This window comes from Parasteatoda tepidariorum, chromosome 3, assembly GCF_982258835.1.
Source record: "Parasteatoda tepidariorum strain Cologne lab strain chromosome 3, Ptep-v5.0, whole genome shotgun sequence".
Taxonomy (NCBI): domain Eukaryota; kingdom Metazoa; phylum Arthropoda; class Arachnida; order Araneae; family Theridiidae; genus Parasteatoda; species Parasteatoda tepidariorum.
The window spans coordinates 8,696,179-8,708,783 of record NC_141757.1 but is presented as its reverse complement, the minus strand read 5'-3'; the positions used below and the strand labels follow the sequence as shown (position 1 = coordinate 8,708,783).

Below are 12,605 nucleotides of genomic sequence, written 5' to 3'. Positions count from 1 at the left end.
ACGCCTATTGAAACGCAGTGCTATAAGCGAAAGCAGAGAGCACGCCGCACTTTACTCAATACATACTCGTGGCACTCTTCGCCAACTTGCCGTAGCTATGATAATATCCCCTACTTAATAGTGATTCATTGATATAAATAAAAATGACTGTAACTGATGTAAATGTTTTAAGTGATCTGATAACACTTTCAGATGATGCTGATCAGATCATATTAGATTCGAATCTCGGTAACGATCAAGTGAGTCAATGGTTTTCGATTATAAAGAAAACTGCTGGTGCTATTGTTGAAGGCACCTATTGTAGAAAGTCTACTAGTACAGGACAACCGTCACGTTTTTCCTCTGAAGATTTACCTAGTCTTGTCACTCTTGTCAGAGGTAAAAAGAGTTCCCATCGCGTTTCAAGTTTGTTTTCAGAAATACTAGATAATCAGGTGCGGCTTAGTCACCGTAAATCAAGAAAATCCTTGCGAAAAATTGTTTTGGGTAAAGGCAGAAGCAACCAATGGCATATCTCAAATAGTAAATCAAGTATAAAAGAAAAGCTGAAAAATTATTATGAAAATTTAAAGTCAATTAAAAGAAAAGAAGGTTATCCTTTTGAAATGGACTATAAAGCTTCTTTTGATGAAGAAGAAGCTTTTTTTGATGAAGAGTATGATGATGAAGAAGCTTCTTTTGTTGATGTTTCATGAATGGGTATCTCACGTTTACTTGGTACCTAAACTTGATGATCAAAAGTGTGTTTCAAGTGAATTTCTGTTTTATTCAGTTCTGATTTTATTATAGTTCATTGATGAATTGGTACTATTTTGTAAATGTTTAATGATTGTTTTTGTATTAATAATGTTATTTGTCGATATCAAATCTTACAAATAAGGATGAATGTTTAAAAAATACTACTAAATTCCATGTGGTTTATAAATTACCAATATATTTATTATGACTCTTGAGTTATAAATCGTGCATTTAATTTATCACTTTTGTGCCAATTGCATTGTAAATCAAAGTTGTTTATCAATCATTTTTTTGACAGTTCCTGTGCTTTCTTACTTAGTTTTAAAATTCTATTTTTCTGATTTTTATTATGACATGCGAATTTTAAATCACATTTCAATATCTACTTATTGGCCCAATTGTGCTAAATTCTTCCTAAATGTAATTTTTTTTGTTGCAATTATTGCGAGGATTCTATTCATGATTTTTACAATCCCGATACTTTAACTATAATATTAATACGACACGCGAATTTAAATTATCACTATTTGATACAATGAAATATGCACTACAATGAAACATGCACCAATAAGTGAATCATAATATAAGTTGTTTTGATAGCTGGCACCATGGATTAGTATGTGGTTTATAGAATCCCAATATTTTAATACAATGTTATTGCATCATGAAAAACTTGGGGGAAATGCGAGTTTATGAACTGCTTTCTATTTGTAATTTATTTTGTTTTAAATAAATTTTAACTAAGGGGCTTTTTTCTTAGGAAAAAACTAAGGAAAACTTTTTGTATTTAAAATTCTAAAAGCTCTTAATAGTTCAAGAAATAGAAATAATACTAAATATTAAATTTTATTTTGTACTATAATGGATTTGTTTTATTTTTTTGTTTAAACGTTATAAATATCTTTAATGGAAATATTTAATTTAAATTTCTATACAAAATGTGTATATTTTTTTCTTGCACTTTCATTTGGTAAGCTCTACAGTTTTTTTTCCTTTGTTAGAATTCATATCCCCTCTCCAATATGTATGTGCGTATAAATATATATATATGTTTGATAAATCAATTACTGTGAAAAATAGAAAAAGATTTTTGAAAAATAGTATTTGTTTCTTTATTTTTAAATTAATTCAAATAATTAAAAAAATTTAATTTTCTGCAAATATGTTATTAAGTTAATGGATAAGAAAAACTGTAATATAAAACACTAATATTTATCTAAAAATTGTCATATTTGCCATTGCCACTAACATATCTAAATAAGTGTGCTGCCCTTTGTTAATCCACCTGCTGTGCAAGTGAGTGGGCACTCCTATTATTAACAAAGCTCTTGTTATATATAACATTTTATAAAAAAAAAGTGTGGGGGGGGGGGCTGTTTACTTCAAAAATATTCTACATATATTTTTTAAGTCTAAATTATTTGCTGTATTTTGGCATTTGATTTTAAAACAAATTTATATGGTTCTTTCTAAAGAAATTATTAAATGATATTAAAACGAACTAAATTTTTTACAGCTCTCAAAAGTTAAATTGTGTTTTTAATTCTATTCTCCAAATAAGATGTACACTTCTAGATTGTAATGTATGAATTATCTTGATTTTATATCTTAAATAAATATTTTAAACAATTCTTTGTCATTACTGAATAGAATTGAAGTAACCAACTTTAAAGATTAAGCTAGATATATAATCATATTTCTATATACCATATGAAGAAGTATTGTACCTGTCCATGTCTAGTGATACTGCCTTGTGTTGTACATGGAATAAATTTTAAAATAGTATATAATGGTATGTCCAGAAATGACTACAAGTTTTAGATTTTAGTCTTTTGATTTCTTACTTTTGCTGCACGGCTGTCACCAAAACTTGGTAATCATTTTGCCACTGGTACATTGAAATCTTTGCATGTTGATCCCTAGCAGTGCATTGTTCTTGTGACCAACTTCGGATGTGTTTAGTATGACGTCATTATTTGACTTTTATGGTTTCACCTCTCTTAAGAGCTCTTGACACGCCTGATTCATAACTTCATCTGAGTTCCAAGTTCTTTTCTGATCATTCTATCGGTAATTGTTTTCTCAGCCATTCTCCGTGTAGTTGTTAAAATTTTGTTACTTAGGACACTCAAATTAGAATACCAGTCACATTTTTACTCAATTCTTTTGTGATAAATATACCGTGAGCCTTTTCCTTAATAGTTATTTATCTTTCTTTCAGCTATCTCTACAAAGTTTTTCATATTCTAATATTTTTAATACGAACAAATCGCAGCTTTTGTAGTTGAGTTATTACCTTTTAATTACCTGTATTAATCTACATATTTCTCAATTGAAAAATCTAATGTTTCAACTGTTTTTATTTAGTAGAAGCTGAGAAAAATTATAATTAATTATTTTTAAAAAAAATTATTTGGCGACAATGAAGAAATAATTAAATGGGGTGATTAAAATGTGTTTAACTTACGAGAGGAACTTGACTTCGTGCGCGTAGCACAAAATTTCATTCATATTTTTTTCGCTAATAATTGATTGCTAATCTTTTTATTTTTTCAAACTATAAAATACAATGCTTCTTTTTTATTCGCCTAATTATTTATTTGCAATTTAGTAAAGAAATCTGAATAAAACATTTTAATGAATAAAAAATATTTTATTCAAGGAGTGTCGAGTTTTCTGAAAGCATACTTTTGATAGAATATTATTATATACACCAGATTGTGCTTATTTCATGTGATTATTTTTTATTTTGTTTTCTCAATAACTGATACAATTTCTCTAATATACACACGTATGCATAAATATGGAATAATATATTTATCAGTTTCTTCCATATATATTTTATAATTATTAATAAAAATTCATACTCAACATTTTTAAGCATCTTAAAATTTTTCAACATCTTATATATCGTCTTAATCTTAAAAGGATCATTTTAATTCATACCTTATTTCACTTTTTAAAAACTTTTTCTGTTTTAATAAGATTTATATATACTTTGTTTAATATAGTTTGATTTTTTTCATATAATTAGTTTTTATTTCTTTTCTAGCTTTTAGAGAAATTGACTATTACAGCAAAAAGTTCAGAACAATATTTGAAATCGTGCGAAGAATTGGAGTTGCGTGTGAAACAACAAGATGAAGTGAGTTTGATATAAATTTGATTGGAAATTTTTTATCACTCCTGTATATTTTTTCTTGTGATATTACAAATAAGATTTGGTCAATTAAATACCCAGTGTTGACAATTAAGCAGAATTTTATTTATAATTTAGTCTTAGCATTCTAAATTGTGTCTATGTAATAAATAGCACAAAATTGGAAGGAAAAAGTATAAAATTGGAAGAAAAAAGTATATTTTATTGTATTGAACCTGTCGTTGTATCAAAATCGGTAAAGATAGTCCAGCGTATGACACTAAAAAAATTTCCCGAATTTGTTTTCCAACATTGTGTAGTAATTGAAAAAATAAATTATTTTCTCTTTTAGAGTCAGTGGTCAGGAAACTTTAGATTTTAAATTTTTCAATTAAAAATATATAATTGTTTTTATTTCTTTACTTTTATGCTGTAAACATGAGCAGTAAAATTATTAAAGTTTGGATTTTTCATGAATGTTTTGATCACTTAAAAGATTTTTATTTTATATAAAGTGAGTGATTTTTTAATTAAATGAATTCTTAGTTTTATTTTTAGATTGAGGTTGCTCAAAAATTGGTAAGTTTATAATTAGTAATGCTTAAATCCATTGTCAATTAAGCATTCTAATTAAAAATGGGTAAAATTCAAATGAATTATACATTCAGAAAACTTAATAAATTCTTCAAAAAATGTTTGATTATTTCGTAAACAGTAATTATTATGGACTCTCAACGGAATGACTACATTGCAAATTATTTATAGGTACATGCATCATTTTTCAACATAGTTTTCGCCATTGTAAATATATTTGTTAATTTTTGGTACAAGCTTTTGTATTTCACAATTTTAAGACTTTGTCTCCTGTTATCGAAACCTCATTTCAGTTTTTATTTTATCTTCGGGAAAAGTTTTGCCTTGCAAAATATTTTTTTTCAAGTATAAGATAAGTGAAAGGCTAATTTGAGGCTATGAGGCATCAAGCTCTATGGCTGATGATCTAAGATTTTCCATTAGAAATTTTTAAATAGTGCTTTAGTTGAAGCGCTGTGATGACAAGGGTTGTTTTGTAACAAACAAACTCCACTTGTCAGCATTTGTTTTGAATTACCCATATGAGACACCTCAAAGTCTAGCAATATGCATTTGCATTAATTGTGGTGTTGGGAAGCATGAAGTCAAGCAGAATGTTTATTTTTTTGATAAATACATATTCAAATGAAATATACATATTAAGATATATTTATATGAATATACATATTAGATAACATGTATATTCTCAATACTGAAAAAAAAATTATATTTTTATTGCCTTTTTTTTTCAGTATAAAAAATGTTCAGTGTTCATGGAGAAATTGACTGAAGCAAATAAAGCAAGTGATGATGCACTTTTAGAAAATGGTTGCGATAATAAGAAGAAATATTCCAACATGAAATAAAAGCTCTGAAATCAAAGATTTGTGATTTAGAATCTTGCAATAATAACCTTCATACTCAATTGGAAATAGTGAGTTTACATCTTTATAATTTTAAAAAAAAAAAATTTTTTTTTGAATTTTTGGTTCTATATTATATATTAGAATGTTGTCCAAGCCTATCATGGTAAAGCTAATAATTTTTTTTAAAAATTCTTATTGATGTAATGGTTACACTTCTAGTACTGTTTTAAAATTTGTATTTTTGTGTTTGAATATTATTTTGCTTTTACAGCTTGGAACTCAAATGACAGCTTTATGATCTAAAAATTGGGAATTCTTGTGCAAACATTCAAGCTGACTTGAAAGACACATATCATCGTTTGCAAGTAATCCAGTAAGTAAAGACTTTTTGTTTAATATTATTTTATTATATTTATTTTATATATTTTCATAAGAACAGGTGACACTTTTTGGCAAACCTGAGGGATTTTAATTACATAACTTCTAAAATCGATGCAAATCAGTAATAAAATTATGTTCACAGGTTTAAATACACTCATTTCTAAGTTATGAACAGCATTTAAAAATTTTAATTCTCGAAAATAAGCCTTGACGTCATATTACTCTTGATGGTCAGCATTATATTTAGATAATTTGAAAAAGATTCATTGAACAATTATCAAATTGTCGTGTTAAATAACAAGACTCTGTAAAAGTTATTTGATTATCTTTGTTTTGTCTGCCTAACATGTTCTTTCAAATTTTCTACGACTTTTAAGTTATGTTATAAATAGGATCCACACCAGCAGTGAAAAATTGTTGGTTAAATAGGACCACCTAAATATTAATTTAGTGCTCCAAAACCTTAATAAGGTAGACAAGACTAGAGATAAAAACTAGAAAACCAGCAGGGAAAAAATCTAACTTTACAACTACATAGTTCATGTTATGCATGCTTCGCAGCACTCCTATATTTCCTACTAATCTGGAAAAACTGCTATATTTTCCTATTTTTTCTTCTTAATTTTCCTTATAATCCTTTCTCAGCTTCATTTTGGGACATATCTCGCGACGAACAATTATTACATGAATTACGAATCCAAAATCGTTCGCATTTAAGATATTTGCTTTTCGAGAACGTGATTTACGAATGTCACACTTAACGATTTTGTATCGTAAGGATTAACGAATCGCGATTCTTATGTAAGTGACTTACAAATCATGATTTGCGAAATAATTTGCGAGCTATATTGTGATACATATTATATGTAATTCGGTAAACAAATAGCTATTCAATTTCACGCAATTCAAAAATTCCACTACTTGATTAATATCCAGACACGTAACAACAAAAAAAAATTGCAGTTCATTTTAAAGCTTTTGTGATAGTTATTCTGTAGTCTAATTTTAAAGTCCACACAGGTGCATTAAAATATTTGGGAGTTAAACTGAAAAAAGTTGCAGCCTACTTAGGTGAAAATAAATAAACTTGAAAATTAGTATTACATTTTCATAAAGATTTTTTTTTATTTAATGAAAATGTTTAGCTGAAACTTGCATTAAAAATTTTGTTATGAAATGTAAATAATTTTTCTTCTAAAAAAATATGGTTTAACATAATTTTAAAAAATAGGGTATCTGGCTTTAAAAAATCTGATATGCTTATAAAAGTACAGTACATAATCACTTATCCAGTATCCAGAAAAGTGGGGGAAATTTTGGTCGATTTTCCCATCATTTTTAATATTGTCGATATGCGGAAATTCTACTAATTTTTTAAGTTCAGTAAAAGAAAACAAAAGTGTATTTTCTTCCTGTTTGTTGAGAGAAAACTTCAGTTTATTAGAATTTGCTTTTATTTTGTTTATTACAATTTGCCTTTACTTCAATTAAATGACTATATAACTTCAGATAACTTATCAATATTTCTTAATTTCGTTTTATTTGTTTGGTTTTTATCATCAAAATGAGTTTTTTTATAATTTTTTTTTTCCTAATTTTGCGGTTTTACCATCATAATTTATATTTTTCTTTCTATTTATCCAGCTTATTTACGATTAATTTTTTAATAGAAAATCTTAACATATTACATTATGAGTTTGCTTTTTCTTTCATTTTTAAAAACTTCCACAATTAATTAAATATTGTTTTTTTTTTATTTTTTTTTTTTTTTTTTAGGATGACTGTTGAAACCAAAATTTTGTCAGTTAAAAGTGGATGAAATATTCAAAAAGTAAATATGTGAAATTTTTATTTTTTAATCTTGTTTTTCTTATCTTAATTTTTAAATGTTTTTATTAATTTAAATGTTATTTTCTTCCTTCTTTTTTAATTAAGGAGAATTCTTATTTATTTCTCTTAATTTAAAATATGTTAGTATTTCTCATTGTAATTTGGGTACGATGAAACATCGATAAAAAATGTTTTTTAGCAGATTTAGAAAACAGGGAAAAGTAACTGTTGGAGCTATTTTAACTCTTCCACAGAGCCCTAGAGTTCCACGGAATGTCATTTGGGAACCATTGTTCTAGAGCAGGGTTTCTTAACCTGTGGTTCATGGACCCCTGGTTATATTTTGGGGGTCCACCGACTGCTCCTAATTTTTAAAACGTTTGGATCAACAATATTTAAATAATGTTGATCTTTTTTTTCTTTCTAAAAGGTGAAAATGCATACATATTTGAAACTAGGTGCTCGAGATACCCCAAATTCAGTACGGACTGCCCACAGCCCTCTAATATCCCTGTCATATTTTTAACATCCTCCACTAACCGGCTTTCAGTTTGCACCATCAGGAGCAACCCCCTGATGACGTCCGCTGTACTATTTTTATTATCCCCTATCAAGCTACGTACATTTGACACCTTGTTCTGGTTACTAGATCTAGAATTTTTTACTAAGAAGAAAGCCCAGTTTTTGAAATCTGTAACATTACACAAACTTGGATTTGGTATTCCACAAAAACCTCTGGTTGAGGCATCTCTCAAAGTTGCATATCATATTGCTGAAAGCAAGAAACCGCATACTATTGGAGAGACGTTAATTAAGCCATGTGCGCTGGAGATGATTGAATTAGTTTGTAGATTGAAACAGAGAAAAAAAACTTGAGGCAATTCCATTTTCAAATGTGACACATTCAAGAATAGTTGAAATTTCTTGCAACATCTTGAAAAAGATCATCGATGAATTGAAAGTATCGCCATTTCCCTTTACTATGCAACTGGATAAAATTACAGATATCTCGAATTATAGTCAACTTCTTGTTTTTGTTCGTTACGTGTCTCTTGATACTATCAAAGAAGAATTTTTATTTTGTGAGTCTCTTTTGTAAACTACAAAGACAGTTGATGTCTTAGCAATGTTAAATGTTTTCTTTACCAAACAAGACTTCGGCTGGAAAGAAAAACTTCATTCACTTCGTAAAGATGGAGCACTTGTGATGCTTGGCAATAAATCTGGTTTTGCCCTGTTGGTAAAAAAAAGTCTCCTAATGTTCTTGTTACTCATTGTTTTTTTACATAAACATGCGCTGGCTACAAAAACTCTTCCAATCAACTTAAAAGAAGCATTATCAAAAGTTATTAAAACTGTAAATTTTATTAGATGTAGAGCTCTTAATCATCGTCTCTTTAAAACGCTGTGTCAAGAAATGGACGCAGAACATGAGGTACTACTGTACCACACGGAATTGCGCTGGCTGTCACGAGGGCAGGTTTTGAAACAATTTTTCATGTTGAAGATCGAATTATCACTTGTTCTAGAAGAAAAAGATAACTCATTCTTCGAATATTTAAACAAAAAAGATTTTACCTATAAATTGGCTTACCTGGCAGATAATTTTAACCACATGAACAATATAAATCTTTTAATTCAAGGACCCGATATCACCATTATGGATGCAACTGAGAAATTACAAGCATTCTAATTGACGATGCCACTTTGAAAAAAATAGAATTCAAAATGAGATATATGCAAACTTTTCAATGTTGGACGAAGTGCTTTCTGAAAATGGACCTTGGCAAGATAATTCGTTACTGAATAACTTAAAAAATGAAATCTGTGAACACCTGGAAGTACTTCAAGTTTTATTGAAAAAATATTTTAATTTAGATGAGATAAAGATAAAAGATGAGTTGTGGATTCGTCATCCTTTTCTTTGTGATATTGACTGTATCTATGATATGAACCTTGCCAAAGATGAGCTTATTGATCTTAGAACAAAGTCCTTGCTAAAAATGGATTTCGATTCAAAAACACTCGGAGAGTTCTGGTCTTCTGTGAAAGAAGCCTACCCATTGCTTGTAAAGCGAGCTATTTCAGCTATAATTCCGTTAGCTACAGTGTATCTTAACGAAGCCGGACTTTCCACAGTTGTGACAATAAAAACAAAACATCGTTATCGATTGAATGTTGAACATGTTATGCTCGTTGCTTTGTCGAAAACCATCCCTCTATTCAATTTATTAATTAAGGAAAAGCAGCAACAACCTTCAGAGTAAAAATTTTAATTTTAAATATTTTGTATATTATTGAAATAATAAAATTAAATGCTAAAATAAATTAAATACTAAAAATTGATGTTTTTGGCAATTTTTTTTTCTGAGAGGGGTGGTCCGTGACTTCTTAAAAAACTTTAAAAGGGGTCCATTGTATCAAAAAGGTTAAGAAACACTGTTCTAGAGTGTGATCCACGTATATGTAGTTAATTTCGCAAACTATTTTTAATGTATTTCAAGATATTTTCATTGAAATCCAGCCAACTGAATCCATGAATTGTATCATTAAGAATGAGCCATAATTACGTTATAATATAATATTAATAAATTAAAATAACTTACATCTTTTTATTTTATTTATTTATTTATTTCATATGGTTAACTGTGAACAATTTTGGTTACGGACAACTTGAGCTGAGATCCTAAAGCATTTGTACTCAGTTAAAAGTTTTCATAGTACTGCCCAGATATCTTGTGTTCTGTCATTCTAGACTTGTTCTATGTCAATTTATAAAAGAGGTATCTGTGCACCTGAAAATCATGGAAAGTCACGGATTTCAGTATTGAACAAAATTTGTCATGATTTTAGTTTTTTTTTTTTTTTTAAATCATAGAAAGTCATAGATTTAGGTCGCCAAAAAAAATCTTATTTTTTAAAACTGAAAATTCAGAATATTTGAATTAGTAACAAAATCCCCACTCACAGTCATATTTCATTAAAATATAAAATGTTTTTTTTTTCCCTGTTCTTTATTAAATTATGATGTTCTTTCAAAAAATGAAAGAAAGAACATCATTTCTAGAGGGAATTATCTTTTAAACTTCAGTGATTTTATTTATTTATTTATTTATTATTTTTATTTTACACTTTTTAAAAAAAATTTGTAAAAAAATTGGTAACTTCAGTAAGTGAGAATTTCTTCATAAAAATTTCTTGAAATTATTCATGGAAAGTCATGTATTTGAAAATCTGAAATGTATAAAACAGGGCACTATAGAACTTCATTATCATTCTATAATTGTAAATCTATGTTATAAAAAAGTAATAACAATTTACTTTTTATTGCAGTATATGTATCGAGAGTCCTGTAAAGAAGCCAAGTCTGAAACGTCTTCTGAGAAACGATACAAGAAATAATTATATTAATGTTATTTTTTTCACCTATTGCAGAATATATTGTACTTATTTTCTAAATATTTTAATGGCTCTGTATGTAATAAAAATATAATTCAATGCGTGTTCTCCTTTACTTCCGAAAACAAGGTTGTCAGAAACTATTTGAAGAAAAAAAAACATATTTTTTAAATCTAGTTTTATTTCTTTCGCATTTATTAAATCAAAGCTCAGATAAAAGTTATATTATTTACTTAATAATAATTAATTAATAACAATGTAACTAAAGAGCTACTGTTTCTAACTTAAACTGGTTAAAATTAATATGCAATTAATACAAACTAATCACTGAATAAGGTTGTTATACATATTTGCTTTTAATCAAGCTCGACACCCTCATTATTGTGTAGATCGAAGGTTCGGGTTTGTCCTTAAGATATCGAATGAGGATTCATATCTAAACTATTTATATCTAAATTATTTCAGTTATAAGCTCCTTTATTTTCAAATTATTATTGTCTCACAACTCTTCGCAGACTGAGCCAAGATCTTTTCCCTCCCGCACAATGATGCCGATGATCTACTGGGAACCGTGTCTTAACGATAAGATAAGCTCTAGTGCGACAACTAATTATTATTAATAGCTGCCTTTGAGGGGTCGAACACTAATTTCTTTATAATTTTTGGATCAAAAGAGATTGATATTAATACCAAATCCAAGGATATATATCAAAATTTACAAAAACATAAAAAATATTTATTAAACCTTTTCTTATTTTGTCCATTTCACCCTAGATACTGGTATTGCTAAAATCAATGATGATGCAAGTAAGATATGACGCGGGTTTTAAAAAAAATCTGTACCCTTCAATTAGTGTCTACTTGAGTCTATTTCGGTTATTGGCATTGTTCTCTTTTGTTTCTAATTTTTATTAATTGCTGCATTTGAGGGGATCATTTGATAGATACATTAATGATTTTTAATTAATTTTTGATTCACAAGGGAACTTCTTTGATATTAATCCCGAGTCAAAGTACCGGTGCCAAAATTTTCAAAAACAGATACATATGTTAAATAATTATTGAACATTTTTATTTTGTCCATATAATAATAGGTAGTTGAAACAGGTGTCACTAAAATAATGTTGCATTTATGATATGAGACGAGGTAAAAAAAAGTATGTGTTGCCTACATTTAATCTGTATAAAAATATTGTCCTATACCTCCCTCTAATATTAACTTATTATATTCAAATTGGACCACATATTATATTACCGGGTAATAGTGTACCCTACCAGAGGAAATAATAATAGACTTTGTATCAGGTACACAATGTGGCCCTGTAGTTTACTATGTATGTATATCTAAAATAGTCTTCTGAAAAGCTTTAAAATGAGGAAATTCGTCTTCTAAAGAGCTTTAAAAATTCGAAGTCATTTTTCAATATTAACACAAGGCCCGATATCAAACCTTAGTATTGACCCATAATATTTTAATTGGAACACGTATTATATTACCGGGAAATAGTGTACTACTTAGGGTCCAACTTTGAAAATTATACCTTGATAGTAAAGGGAGTTAGGGGTCTCGAAATTTGAATCTTACTCGTGCCATTTTATTCTTTTTTTTTATTATTCCATTACGCTTTCGTTGCTGGATTTCACACACAGAGCATCTCACACATGCTAGAATATCCAAA

At 28.1% G+C, this 12,605-nt stretch overlaps 1 protein-coding gene across 1 annotated transcript; it reads left to right on the top strand.

The window, feature by feature from the left end:
- LOC147812749 (uncharacterized) lies at positions 1-11,025 on the top strand. The gene is made up of 6 exons (XM_087158754.1): positions 1-740; positions 3,791-3,883; positions 5,203-5,384; positions 5,588-5,689; positions 7,474-7,528; positions 10,861-11,025. The coding sequence occupies exon 1, from the start codon at positions 144-146 to the stop codon at positions 693-695; it is 552 nt and encodes a 183-aa protein (XP_087014880.1). The 5' UTR covers positions 1-143; the 3' UTR covers positions 696-740; positions 3,791-3,883; positions 5,203-5,384; positions 5,588-5,689; positions 7,474-7,528; positions 10,861-11,025.
- The last annotated feature ends 1,580 nt before the right edge of the window (positions 11,026-12,605 follow it).

Excerpts from the sequence above, each read along its gene's own strand:
- LOC147812749 (XM_087158754.1), top strand. The coding sequence starts at position 144 with ATGACTGTAACTGATGTAAATGTTTTAAGTGATCTGATAACACTTTCA.